The sequence below is a fragment of the Engystomops pustulosus genome, chromosome 3, assembly GCF_040894005.1.
Source record: "Engystomops pustulosus chromosome 3, aEngPut4.maternal, whole genome shotgun sequence".
Lineage (NCBI taxonomy): Eukaryota > Metazoa > Chordata > Amphibia > Anura > Leptodactylidae > Engystomops > Engystomops pustulosus.
Genome location: NC_092413.1, coordinates 129,083,557 through 129,097,390, shown reverse-complemented (window position 1 = coordinate 129,097,390; position 13,834 = coordinate 129,083,557). Strand labels below are relative to the sequence as shown.

At 37.7% G+C, this 13,834-nt stretch overlaps 1 protein-coding gene across 4 annotated transcripts in view; it reads right to left on the bottom strand.

Moving 5' to 3' along the window:
• Nucleotides 1–6,890, bottom strand: part of IMPG1 (interphotoreceptor matrix proteoglycan 1) — a 236,679-nt gene extending 229,789 nt beyond the window's left edge. Inside the window, exon 1 of one of the 4 annotated variants that reach the window (XM_072142085.1) lies at nucleotides 6,607–6,890. In XM_072142085.1, the coding sequence (XP_071998186.1) occupies nucleotides 6,607–6,673 (67 nt within the window). In that variant the 5' untranslated portion in view covers nucleotides 6,674–6,890. The remainder of the gene's footprint in view (nucleotides 1–6,606) is intronic. The other 3 variants (XM_072142084.1, XM_072142086.1, XM_072142087.1) reach the window with 3 other exon arrangements.
• Nucleotides 6,891–13,834: the final 6,944 nt, after the last annotated feature.

The window sequence follows — 13,834 nt, the reverse complement described above, 5'->3', positions numbered from 1 at the left end:
GGCCGCATGTACGTCCCCGCAGGCGGCCATGTGAATGTGCCCTTACTTAAATGAATTAGAGCCATTCATACCCAAAGGACTGTTTTTGCTTTTTTTGCTGATATTAGCCATTTTTAATTTGGATAAATTTGGAGACTTTTTCTGGATTGTGGGTAATCTATGCCTGTGCAGTAAGATTAGACTTTACCCGAAGAGGATATCCTGAATTTTTCATCCAACATACTAGAGATGCTGAAAGGCCGTTACTCTAGACACTATATGGTCTTAGCACCTATGACAGTTAAACCTCAGGGGGATATTTATAATTGAATTTCCCCCGACACAGCTTATTATACATTATATAGCTGAAGCCTGAGCTACTGTATTACAGAAGGTGCTGTCCTCCTGCTATTTTTGCTTTCCCCTGCATAGGTTTAAGATTACAGTAACATGAAGTAAAATATACTATGCCACCACTTCTTGGAAATAACATCTGTTAATTAATTTCTAAACTGCAACATGTTTAGTTGCCCTAGATTTTTGTATGGTGCATCATACCTGGTGAATACCTAGAATTCATTGATTACCATATTTTTTGGACTATAAGGCACACTGGATTATAAGGTGCACCATCAATAAATGCCTGCTAAAACTTCTAGGTTCATGTATATGGCGCACCGGATTATAAGGTGCACCTGATTATAAGGATGAATGACCAGCAGGTGGCAGACCTGTGCACAGTTCAAGGCAGCTGTTGTCTGTAAGTACGGTTCATATATAAGGCGCACTGGACTATAAGGCTGACCTTTGATTTCTGAGAAAATCAAAAGTTTTTTTGTCCGACTTATAGTCCAAAAGAAACGGTATTATATTGACATGAACTTAAATATCCATTCAGTGATGTCACTTCTTTTAATGACATCAGCTACATGTTAAGATATTATTCCAACTCTGTTAATCTAAGTATTAATGAAAATGTAAAACAACTTTCAGAAGTAGATGTTAAACCTGAAGATAGATTGTTTAACAAACATGGCTTACACGAATCTCGATTTCTCTGAATTTCCATAACCCTTTAAGAACTTACACTCAAGACTTGCCTTTGATGTGCTTCTGTGATGTCGGGCTATCTCCTGCTAAGGATTGTAGTATTTGCATCTGGCTGACTTTGAACTATTCATTGATCACTACTTGTTAAATGTAAAACTGTCTGTGGAAAGGGAACCCTGCTCAACCCTATTCTTGCTTCTTCTATTTATTTCAATTTTTCTTTCTTTCTCACCAAGGTGAAGTGTTTGAAGTTATATTCTTGTTGATGAATGAGGTGTGTAAACATTAGAGATACGAATGAATAATTTAGATCCTGAAATGACTTTGTTTTCTTTATACGGCTTTCATTTTACTTTTCCAATATTTTATTTCCAGCCTTTCTTTATGCAATTTTATAGGAACACTAAAGACTCATTTCTTTGCATTTTACCAGACACAAAAATGAGCTAGTAAAATATAGTACAACTAAACTATTCATATTTGTGTTTACTTTAGTTTTTATTATTTTTAAGCATTAAAATAAACAAACACATTAATGTCCAATCAACACATTGGACAAGATTTACTATGCAGTTTGCACCAGAATTCTGGCATAGACTGCATATTAATACATGTGCAAACTGGTGGTACATGTATTTATGAAGTGTTTGCGCTAGTATTGTGTTGCGGCTGCGCTATGCACACAGCAACACAATACTGTGCACAGAAAGAGGCGTTATGGTGCATATTCTCTCCAGCCGCCACATCTATGTCGACCAGACTGAGATCCGGTCTTCATGAATATGTGGCCCGCTGCACATTAGTGAGGAGAACTGCAAGCAGTGCAGTTTATCTCAATTAATAATAAATCTGGCCCATTAAGGCCATTCGGATAATCCTGTCTTCTTAGACTGATGTCTACATGAACATATAGGTATTTATATGTATTGATATGAGAAACCATGCAACATACACGTCACTAAGATATGGGGGATTTATGTTAGTAATATGTGCTTTTTTGTTGCTTTTTTTGCGTTACTTTGACGCATTGGGTTTTCTGCATTTTCTCCAACTTTATATGTACTCAGGAGTCAGCATGATGGCCATCCTGGATTGCATCTCATTTTACCTGCTTCCAAATGTTGATGCTTGATTACCTATTGAATTGAGCCAAAAAAGTCACAAAAAATGTGCAAGAAACTCCAGTCTCCACTAGGTGTAGGCAACAGATTGTTATGAGTTGCATAAAAATGTGTGCCTTTAACACCCTAAGGACACGGCTTAAAATCAGGCTGTGGGAGGTTGATCGTGACAGTTAAGGGGTTAAACTGCCCGTCAAGGAGAAATCTCCCTACCGGGCAGACACTGCGGGGTCCAGGTTGTGTGTAACTGCTAGTGTGCCAGCACAATCCCAAGGATAAAATAGATCATCCAAATGTGGCAACTCTCCACTAATTTGGACAATCTATTTCCTCCACCGTCGTCAACTAGTTATAAGGAATTGTAATTAAAAAGTCCTTGTAGTCCTTCCAAACTTTCAAAGCATAAAAGCAAGGTTTAACTATATAAAAACCTAATAAATGATGAATGTGGTTAAATGAACACTCCAGTGAAATTTAATTAATTGAATAAGGCATGGTGCAGTGCCTGAAGGAAGACGCATGGCTCATTTTCTTTGCTAAAACCTAGAGTCGTGCTCTTCCCTTCAGGCCCTGCACAAGGTATAATTCAATAAATTATTAGCTTGGAATGGAGTGTTTATTTAATGCTATATTTACAGTATACTCAATATACATGATTTATCCAATGGTCTCTGGGATTTTAGTGATTAAAGGTACTTGCCTGATCAACTAGACTCAAGAAAAGTCCAACATGGACAATTGTCACTATAATATTGCTAATTTCCTAGAGTCTCTATGCATCCTGATTCACAAAGGGAATGTATGTTGTGAAATATTATGTAATTAAAATGTTAATAATTTGGGCGTAGATTAAAGTTTCGTATGGCACTTTGTTTTTCAGCTACCCATACTAATGTGAAAATGGCCTTTAGTCTTGTTTTTCAATATACAGTATTTTTATCTTAAGAGTTACATAAAAGTCTTTTGAATATGTTTTCTGATTTAATAGCAAACTAGCAGTTTAAAGCTAGGTTCTAAAATTATAACAAATTACAGGCAGTCCCCTACTTGAGGACACCCAACATACAGACAACCCCTAGTTAAAGACAGGCCCCTCTGCTCATTGTGACCTCTGGTGAAGCTTTACTATAGTTACAGACTGCAATGATCAGCTGTAAGGTGTCTGTAATGAAGCTTTATTGATAATCCTTGTCCCAAATACAGCAAATGATTTTGAAACTCCAATTGTCACTGGGGCAAAAAAATGTTTTGTCTGAATCTACTATTATAAAATATACAGTTTTGATTTACATACAAATTCAACTTAAGAACAAACCTAAGGACCCTATCTGGTATGTAACCTGGGGACTGCCTGTATATGCTAATATTATAAGATACCATAAGAATGCATTATAAAGATTTTTTTAACCCCTTCAAGATGCAGTCAGTTTGTATGTTAAGGCTCGGCCTCTTTTTTTTTTATATAATCATGTGTCGCTTTTTATGGTTATATCGTTTCAACACTGTAACTTACCTGTGACAGTGTTCTGTATTGTTTTTGTTTTGCCATTGTTCCTGGTTGTGGCCAGTTGCACCCAACTTGTCTGGAGTGGACCATGACTTTGATGTGCCAAAAGTGCTCGTCTATCCCAGGAGACGACGATCCCAGAGCTAATCTTGTTACAACCAAAATAATTTTTTTTGTGATACATGTTTATAATTTTTTCCCCAAAATTTCTACACTGATATTTTTGTGATCATTTTTGTTTTAAATTGGTTTGAAATATAAAATATTAGAATCCCCCTATGAATCTCTCATTTTCAAAAGTACAGCCTTCAAACTATTAAAAACTGCTTTTAGGGAGATTTGTTGACCCTTTGACTAATTAAACCAAAATGGAGACGAAATTTAGAATGGTTTGATTTTGTCTGTAATGCATTCATTTCTAAAGATAAAAAGAGTAAACCCATCTCAAAATTTACTGAGTGCAGAGAAACTCCACATGTGGATGTTACTTGCTGTATGGGCGCACAGCATGGTGCAGAAGGGAAGGAGCGCCCTGCAGCTGCCAGTTTTGTCCTATAGAGCTTAGTAGATTTTAGTTTCCTCACTGGTGCCCTTTTGTAGGCTATACGGTTTTCATTTTTCTGTTGGAAGGACATGTGTGGGCAATGTTTTTGCTGGATGAGATGTTTTTCCAGTGATGCCATTTTGGAGTTGCTATGCCCTATTGTAGAAAACATATTAACTTTTTTTGGCGGGTGGAGGAATCAATTATGTAAAAGATTTTTTACTTCATTTTTTTGGTGTTCACCGTATAGCCTAATAAACATCTTATTTTTATTCTATGAGTCAGTATGATGATATGGATAACATACTTAGATATTTTTTCTTATGTTTTAGTAAATTTCTCACAATAAAACCTAATACGGGTAAAAATCTATCGTTTTTGCATAGCTGTCTTCCAAGTGGCATAAAACTTTAACACTTTTATTTTATTGTCTATGGAGCTGGTTGATGGCTTGTTTTTTTTTTTTTTGCAGAACATGTAGTACTTTTCACTAACATCATTCTGGAGTAGATATTTTTTAATTGCATTTTTTGTGGGTTTAAATCATGATTTTTGGTTGGTTTTTAACAGTTTTTTTTATGACATTCACCATGTGGGTTTGATAATGATTTATATGTATTCTACGGGTTGTTATGGATTCAGTGATACTATATATGTGTGGATTGTGATATGATCTTGACCTTTTTCTCATTATATGTAATTTTATGGGTTAAAGGGCATTTTGGGCATTTTTGTCAATTTATTTTTTATTGAATAACAATTTTTTAAACTTTTTTTATTACTCCCATGATGGGACATAAACAAGCAATCATCTGTTTGCTTGCTCATGATAATACCCTGCAATACTGATGTAGGCACATGCATAAGCTGACACTGTGCCTTTAAGACCCCATCACAGATGGGATGCCCTGTTTACTCAGGGCTACCTCAGAGCTGCCATAGAAATGATTGGCCCCACCTGTATACAGCATGAGGGGGGCGCGTTGTGGGAGAGAGACCCTCAACATGCAAGTTACATGCCACGGTCACAGCATTTAACAGGTTAGACACTCGCGTTTGGAGCTCACCTTGGTGTTACAATGGGGTGTCAACTGTTAGTTGCAGTTACCACTCCCTGTTTTATGATTCCAGTCCAGTTCCGATTACAAGCTGAACCGGCATCAGCTCAGTGTTCAATATTTCAGACCCTGAGCATTAAAGCCCAGCACTCAGTGTCCGATATATTGGACTCTGAGTACTATGGTGTTAATTTCTATAAATGTTTACTAAAATCAATGTAGGTGTATGTATGTTACCAATTACGTAAACTGACATCTGCATGCATGGAGTGATAATACCAACGTGAAAGGAGCAAGTTAATCATCCTGATCCTGTTATGTCACTTCCATTATGATGTCACTTGTTCCTGTATTATCACGAGACTCAATCTGGTGCAAAAGTGGATAGAAATATTTATCATTGCCTTCAATGGATGACAATTTATTGAAACTGATACCGTTTTTCACCATTTTCCAGTCTGTTTCGACAAGTTGAGGAGCAAAAGGCAAGTGAAAATTATGATTTCATTATGATTTCATAATGGTTTTTCATGGTAGTTTCTAAAAGTATTCTTTGTATGAAATGATCCAGCAGGACAATTCAGATCACTCTCCATGAGGTTTACACACTCCATGAGGGTTATCACTCTAAAAAGTGTGAAAGAGTGCAGAGTGATAACTGGGGCTTTTTGTAAACCATCATGGAGAGTAATCTGAATTGTCCTGCTTGATGATTTCAACACTGGGAATGGATAGAAATAGATTGAAAAAAAACTTTATAAAGTCTCACTCTTTTTGGATTGATGCTTCTACTGCTCTTGAACTGTAAACTAATGCAAAAGGAAAAAAGTAAGGGGGTTATAGTGTTAAATAACTATTAGCATATAATATAGTATGATATATTTACATGGGAAAAGTTGAGGTTAATTTTGTTTACTATATATTACAAGAGTATACATTATTCTCCGATGATTTTCCTGATAATTTCCTGATAATAAGTGTTGTTAATCTTGCACTACTGCCCACATAAAATATGCAATACATTACCATACTATGCTTTATAAACCTATATTGTTCCAGCAGGAACATTAGTATTTACTTAATATTTCATAATATACAACAGTTTTTGCATGGGTAGATGTAGATGTATCTAAAGATGTAGGTTCTTTCTAAAGATTACACAAGACATTCTGACTACTGAAGGTTTTATCTTATTTGACAAGGTCTTTATCCAATCTATGTTATTTGTCAAAACAACTGGATAGAGGGACATTCATAATCATAAAGGATGAAAACAATCAGAAAAATGTACATGGAAAATCAATTATTAATTATTAATATCTATTATGGATCACAGTATTGACTTACCTTTACTTTCATGGTACTGAATGCATACTAAGGTAATCACCAACAATATTCCACTTTTATAGTTCATTTTTGTAGTGTCCACTTCTAAAGTTGAGAATCCAGAAGGTATATTAAAAAAAAAAGTCTGAGCTACAAAAACAACAATGCTTGCATCTTCATTAGTGAATGCGATGTCACTGGAATTGTCACTGGAACGTAGAAAATTCTCCTTTTAATTGTTCTGTTGTATTTGCAACTAAAGTGACAACACTAGAAAACACTGTCGATCTGGTGTAATCTATTTATCTACTGCTCAGACATAATCCTCCTTATGGGACAGCTGGAAGGGTTGTCTGCATCTCATTAACCTGCTACAGTGACATGTCTTACTTCTAATCAAAGAATACTAGGCACTGGTGAGGGCCATGTTGAATTTTCTCTGCTTTTATGCAGTCCATGAACTTAAGAAAACTTACATAAGAAATAAAACAAAATATTTACGCTAACAACTTCAAGACCAATCGCAATTCATATAAAAAGTCAACTCTGTTCCCAGAGCTGACAGATCGCCCAAACCAAGAACCTATCTTACTTAACTGCTTAGGATAAATCTAATTTGAGGAAATATAATCAGGTTTAACAACCTTAGGTTTCTGGTAATGAGGTTTAAGTGACTGTAGGTAAACAACATGTTATTACTTTGCTTCATAGATTTAATGGATTTTAATGAATGGTACTATTACTGTATATTACCATTATATACATATGAACAGATGACTCTTATTTTTTATTTTATTTTTTATGGATAGATGTAATATATGTACAGTATATTAAGAGTTATTGCATCATAATAGAATATGAATATGGTTTTTTCACATGCAGCTAAAGGATAGGTAAACTAGCACTTTTGATGTCGCTATCGTCATCACTGACTCTCCTAAAAATGTTTTAGTCTCCTAAAAATTATTAGTCTATTTATCTTTATGATAATGTTGTGCCCAGTCTGCATTCTTAGGATTAATATGAAATATAAAGCTGAGTGTATGTGTGTATGTATATATGTATGTATGTCCACTAAAGGAATCTGCACCATTGAATTTTCCAATAACCTAATTTTGCATAGCCACTCCCTGTGACTCAGGGAACGTCATGGATTAGGTTTCCAAAATACACTTATTAACCACCATCTACAGGAGCCATTGCCTGCTGGCTGCTGTGACAGTTATCAACCAATCACAGCTCAGTGTCTGTTAGTAAATAATAAAACATTTTTATTGACACAAGTGGATTCTCAACCATTTGATGCCTTATCATGAGACCGCGTATTGTGCCACCTGCATTTTTTGCAGAAGCAAGCTGGGTTAGTGTATGCCTCACATTGTTTTGGGGCAGAGGAGTATGTAATTGTGGGGACTTTGTGTGTGTTGCTTTATTCTCTGGAGGCAATTAAATATTGTTTTATTATTTTGTTCTAAGAGATTTTTGTGTAAACATAGCTTGTATGTTCTTGTTTTTGTGGGAAAGTCTGTATTTTTGTGGTACTGGATTTATTATGGTATAAAGAAAAAATAATGTCATTTTATTTAAGGGTCAGATTTAAGCTGTATAGGCATTGCCCCTTGCCGACACGCACTGGCGCATGTATGGACTAAACACATTGGGCCACATTAATCAATGAGGAAAACTGCGCTATATACTAGTTTGCCTCACTGCAGAGTGCATTCGATTATTGAGTACTGGAGCACTGGTTTATTCCTTATTTAGCTTTTTGCCACATTTTGAATTCAATGCGCTTTTACTTCTATGTAGGTCACACATGATCCAGTACTCCGAGCAGATGTTTTTTGGTTTTTGCTTTTAGCAATACTTAGCCCACAACCTTCAGCATTTTTATTGCTTTTTTTATGGGATTTCATAGACATCACTAATCTAAAACTCAGTTATTAGAAAACATACCATCTCTTTGTAACAGCATTGTTTTATTCATGAATATCAGGTAAATATACATTTTTTCAATATTTGTGCATTTGACATAGGGCTTTTCCCTGCTACTTTAAAAAACTGGAGGTCTAAAGTTCTTGTTTTTCCATAAATTCGCATTTACAACATAGTGATGGTGTAAGGAGAGGGTGGTTTGGAGCACAGAAAAAGACAGACAGAACGGTGAGCCTTAAACTGAGTCCCCCAAGCTGTCAATTGCCTACTTACTGGTCGCCAACCGCCAAACAGAGTCCAAAAGGGATAGTTAATAGAACAAAGCCGAGATCAGATAACCAGAGTAAGAGAACAAGCATGGGAAAAACTACAGAGCTGAGATATAAGACTATAACCAGCCAGGGGACAGAGCAGGTATATAAAGTAGATCCTGGACATGCCTCCGGCAGCAGCTGTCCATCGGACTAGTAACCCTTAGCTGGACAGAGCTGAACTGCTGACAGCAGGATGTGGCTCAATTAATCAACACACAACAAAGGCCTGAGCAGCGGTTTGCACACACTGGAAACACAAAACAGGAATCAACGCCACCTAATCTGCCATCCGCGGACAGACAGACATCTTGGCATGGGCGTTGTGGATGGCTTTCCTGGAATTTATTCCTCGTGTTTGTTTCATAGAAATTCCTATACAGATGCCTCCAGCCTGTGCCAGTCACTGCACTAGATCCCCATCTTCTTCCAAAAGCAGTTTAAAGTAATCATCCTTATTTACAAAGCTCTGCACAATACTGCACCTCCCTACTTCTACTCTCTCATCTCAGTTTTTCATCCATCCCTTGCTCATTGATCTGCCAGGGATCTTAGATTATTCGCTGTCTTAAATCGAACCTCCCACTCCCATCTCCAGGACTTCTACCGAGCTGCACCAATTCTGTGCTCTGGAATGACCTACCACAGACTGTCAGACTAATGCCCAACCTCTGAAGTTTCAAACAATCTCCTAAAACCCATTTCTTTAGGCAAGCCTATAATGCTACCTAAGTGCATGAGACTTCAACTCTCTTTTTGCTTACCGATCCTGTTCCATCCTCCTGCCAGATACAAAGCTGCAGGTATACTCATTGACCTTGGACTTTGTATATAAGATATTGGCTTTTGGCTTGTTCAACTATCAGCATCTTTATTTTATTCTGTTTCCTTATTATGAATGGCTGGACCATTATACAAGGTCTTATACATCTTGTGTTTCACAGTTTGTAAGCTCTTGCTAGCAGGGCCCTCCCTTCTGTTGTTCCATATGACTGTGTTTATAATAAATAATTAATAATTCCTTTATTTATATAGCGCAAACAGATTACGCAGCTCTGCAGAGAGCTTTCCAAATCGGTCCCTGTTCCCGATGGGGCTCACAATCTAATCAACCTACCAGTGTGTTTCGGAGTGTTTCTACTCGGTAATGTCTTATGTGATTTGTATAGATCCCCTATGATTTGTAAAGCACTATGAAATATGATGGCACTCTATAAATAAAAATTATTATTATTATATTATAGTGAAAGGGAATTTAGTTTGCGAGCTCTTATGGGAGGAAGAAAATGAATTATATTATGACAATCTCTGTGTTACCCTTCAGATCATGTTTTTGCTCTACTATACTGTAGATTAATAGATGAAAATAATAATCTAAAATTTATTTTCCATTTATTGCCTCATTTTATATTAGCTCTTTCCATTTTATATTAAGCTCTTGCCCTTACAATATCTTTTGCAATTATTTTTTTTCATACATTTTAGATTAATGTTTGGCAAACATCATTGTGTAGAAAAAGAATGACCATCTAATGTGTATTGGCATGTCCTATTCTCCTCTAACATACAGTAAGGTCCTTTGAGGTATCTGTAAGCAGATTTTCCACCTTCCCTATTTAGAACACATGCATATATGGCCAAGGAAGCATTGGTGGTATATGGCCACATTTAGACAATTAAAATGGTGTATTTTGGTTCTAAAGGGCACAAGCATGGCTAGTTGTTTGCAGCATGGTAGAAACACAATATCCCTATCTAGAAATAAGTTCTTTTCTATTTCTGAAATATCTTAAGGACTCATCTCCTTCTGCCCTTTATCCTTTCCATATTCATTGTTCCCTAGTGCACTTTATATGGATCAGTGCTTGCACGGATACAATATGGGTGACTGCTTCATGCTGCATTATTTAAAAATCACTATTGTAATCACATATGCCTGGTCCACTGAACAAGACGAGAACTTCTTTCAACTTCTTTCGAGCTCTAACAAGCAGATTTTCTTAGCTTTGTTCAAACTGTTTGTTGCAGCATTTGTCAATTTCTGTTTATAATTCTCTCTGTTACCAATTAAATGTTTGGTGCCTACATCTAATTGCACAGTTTAGCTTTGGCTAGTGCCGAATAAACCAAAACTAAAATATGTGTTTTTTGAGTATAAATTATATGTATATGATCTCATGCACAAGAATGTATGCTCACCGGAGCTGTTTTCATGACGTGCACAAAACCAGGAGAAAAAAATCAGGTGGGAGTAGGGCTAACCACCCCTCACCCTCCCCACTCCATTGAAAGCTGAGTGGCGTGTGCCGTAAAAGTGGAAAAAATATGTCCTATAGTTCCTGGTAAAGCTGACCTGCTCAGTCATAGTGGGGTGAAACTATGTGTGCTCATCGCACTGTGACTGGGTGCCATAGATGTCTATGGGGCCATGATGCACCTGTGAATATTGTTGTCATATCACTTGCCCCCATGCATTCATTTACATGATGCCTAAAAGAAAAATCTAGAATATTATAGATATTAGAACACAATTTTATGGAGCATACATTAAAAACCAATAGTGGTAGAATTCAAAACCAAATGTGGATATACAAACTAAGGATAAAGCACAGGTACAAATGGCAATATAAAATACTCCAAGAAGAATGACTCAGATTATACTGCATGTATAAGATGACATGAATTGGTAAAGGGCAGAAAGAGCAAACAAGTACACTCAAAAGACACGGGAATATACCTGGATTACACACACTTGGAGAGAGACTACCTGCTACCCTACTCCGACATGTCTTTTGTCTTGATGACCTTTATCAGGAGTCATTAAACTGTAATACTGTACACTCCAATACTGTATTGCTGAATAAATAAAACATGATTGTAATGATAATGATATGAGATATAATAGCCAATCATCAACAATAAATGTGCCTTAAATTTATAAGCTTTTCAACTGTAACAATGTGCAATGTACATACATGTCAAATTACTATATCTATAAAGGATTTTAGACACAAGGCAATAAGCAGCATGCAACAATATATTGGTTTTCTATTCACGTCCAGTCCAAATAGACATCTCTATCCTATGAATCTTGAATTTAACATTTTTCTTCACTGCATGGAGCATTAAAATTGTATTGTGTGCTATCATGTTTTCCTGTATTACAGCAAAATATAGAAACTATTTGGAGGCATTATTAGTCACAAAGGCCTATGAAAAGACTGCAGCAGGGAGCTCACATGTTCTAGGCAATCTTTTAAGTCATGAATAATTTAAAATGATTATTCTCTCACCAGACAAAATTCATTCTAAGTATGTCTTTCTTCTTCTCTTCGTTCTTTGCTCTAACTTTGATAAAAAAGATAGTGAAAACTATTAATCATAAACACTCATTATGGTCAACAAAGTATTATCAAGAGATTGCGCTTTTCACAGTTCTGTTGCATCTAATTATAGGTTACATTTAATTAATCCGAAGGAGCATCGCTGTCATAAACAATTATATATCTTGGAAATATTAATCTGAGAATCCAAAATTGAAACCAGATTGTTACTACTTTGAAAAAGGTGATGCCTGCCTCCTCTCCTGCATTTATACCACAGTAGATTCTGATCCATTTTAGATTTCAAAAACTGATGTTTCTGTGTCTTAAAGGGCACCTACCACCACGAATCTACCTATAAAGGTAGATCGGGTGGTAGGTGGATGTATGGGACGTGAGGATAGCCCTTTTTAGAGCTAATCCTCACGTCCCCGCTAGCGTCACATAAACTTTATTGCCCTAATATGTTAATTTAATTAAGCGGCTACCGGGGCGTGGAGTAGCCGGACACGAGGCTACACGGCGCGGCTACTCCACGCCCCAGTAGCTGCTTTCCCCCGCCTACCCTGTGATCTTCGGCGCGCAGCTCCTGGCAGCTGCGCGCCCTCGTCCGAGAAGCCGGAGTTCTGCGCATGCGCAGTAACTCCGGCCAAGATGCGCGATCTCGGGAACGAGGCCGGAGTTACTGCGCATGCGCAGAACTCCGGCTTCTCGGACCAGGGCGCGCAGCTGCCAGGAGCTGCGCGCCGAAGATCACAGGGTAGGCGGGGGAAAGCAGCTACTGGGGCGTGGAGTAGCCGCGCCGTGTAGCCTCGTGTCCGGCTACTCCACGCCCCGGTAGCCGCTTAATTAAATTAACATATTAGGGCAATAAAGTTTATGTGACGCTAGCGGGGACGTGAGGATTAGCTCTAAAAAGGGCTATCCTCACGTCCCATACATCCACCTACCACCCGATCTACCTTTATAGGTAGATTCGTGGTGGTAGGTTCCCTTTAAATAAGGATTTGGCGTTTGTAACAAGGAAATTTCATTACCTGGCAAACTTCATAAGGCTTAAAACAACTTAACAAGGTTTGAATCATACAGTGCAAACTCCCTACAAATAACTCCACAGATACATGCAAAATTTGGCCACCGAGGAAATAGGAGATATTTTTAAATGGAAACTTTCCAAAACATTCCCAAGTTACTGCGTATGTCCCAACTTCCAATATTTTACTGAAAATACCGGGTGATCTTTACCTCCTCCGCCACAAGACATTGGGGGTCATTTCCTAAGGGCCCAATTCGCGTTTTCCCGACGTGTTACCCGAATATTTCCGATTTGCGGCGATTTCCCCTGAATTGCCCCGGGATTTTGGCGCACGCGATCGGATTGTGGCGCATTGGCGCTGGCTTGCACGCAACGGAAATCGGGGGCGTGGCCGAACGAAAACCCGACGGATTCGGAAAAACCGCCGCATTTAAAAAAAAAATCTGTCACGGAGCTTGCACTTACCTTCACTCAGCCCGGCTCGGTGTACTCCAGTGCGTTCCGATGCTTTTCAGCGCAGCAGCGGCACCTGGTGGACGGCGGAGGAACTACCTTAATGAATCCCGGCCGGACCCGAATCCAGCGCAGAGAACACGCCGCTAGATCGCAAATGGACCGGGTAAGTAAATTTGCCCTATTATAGT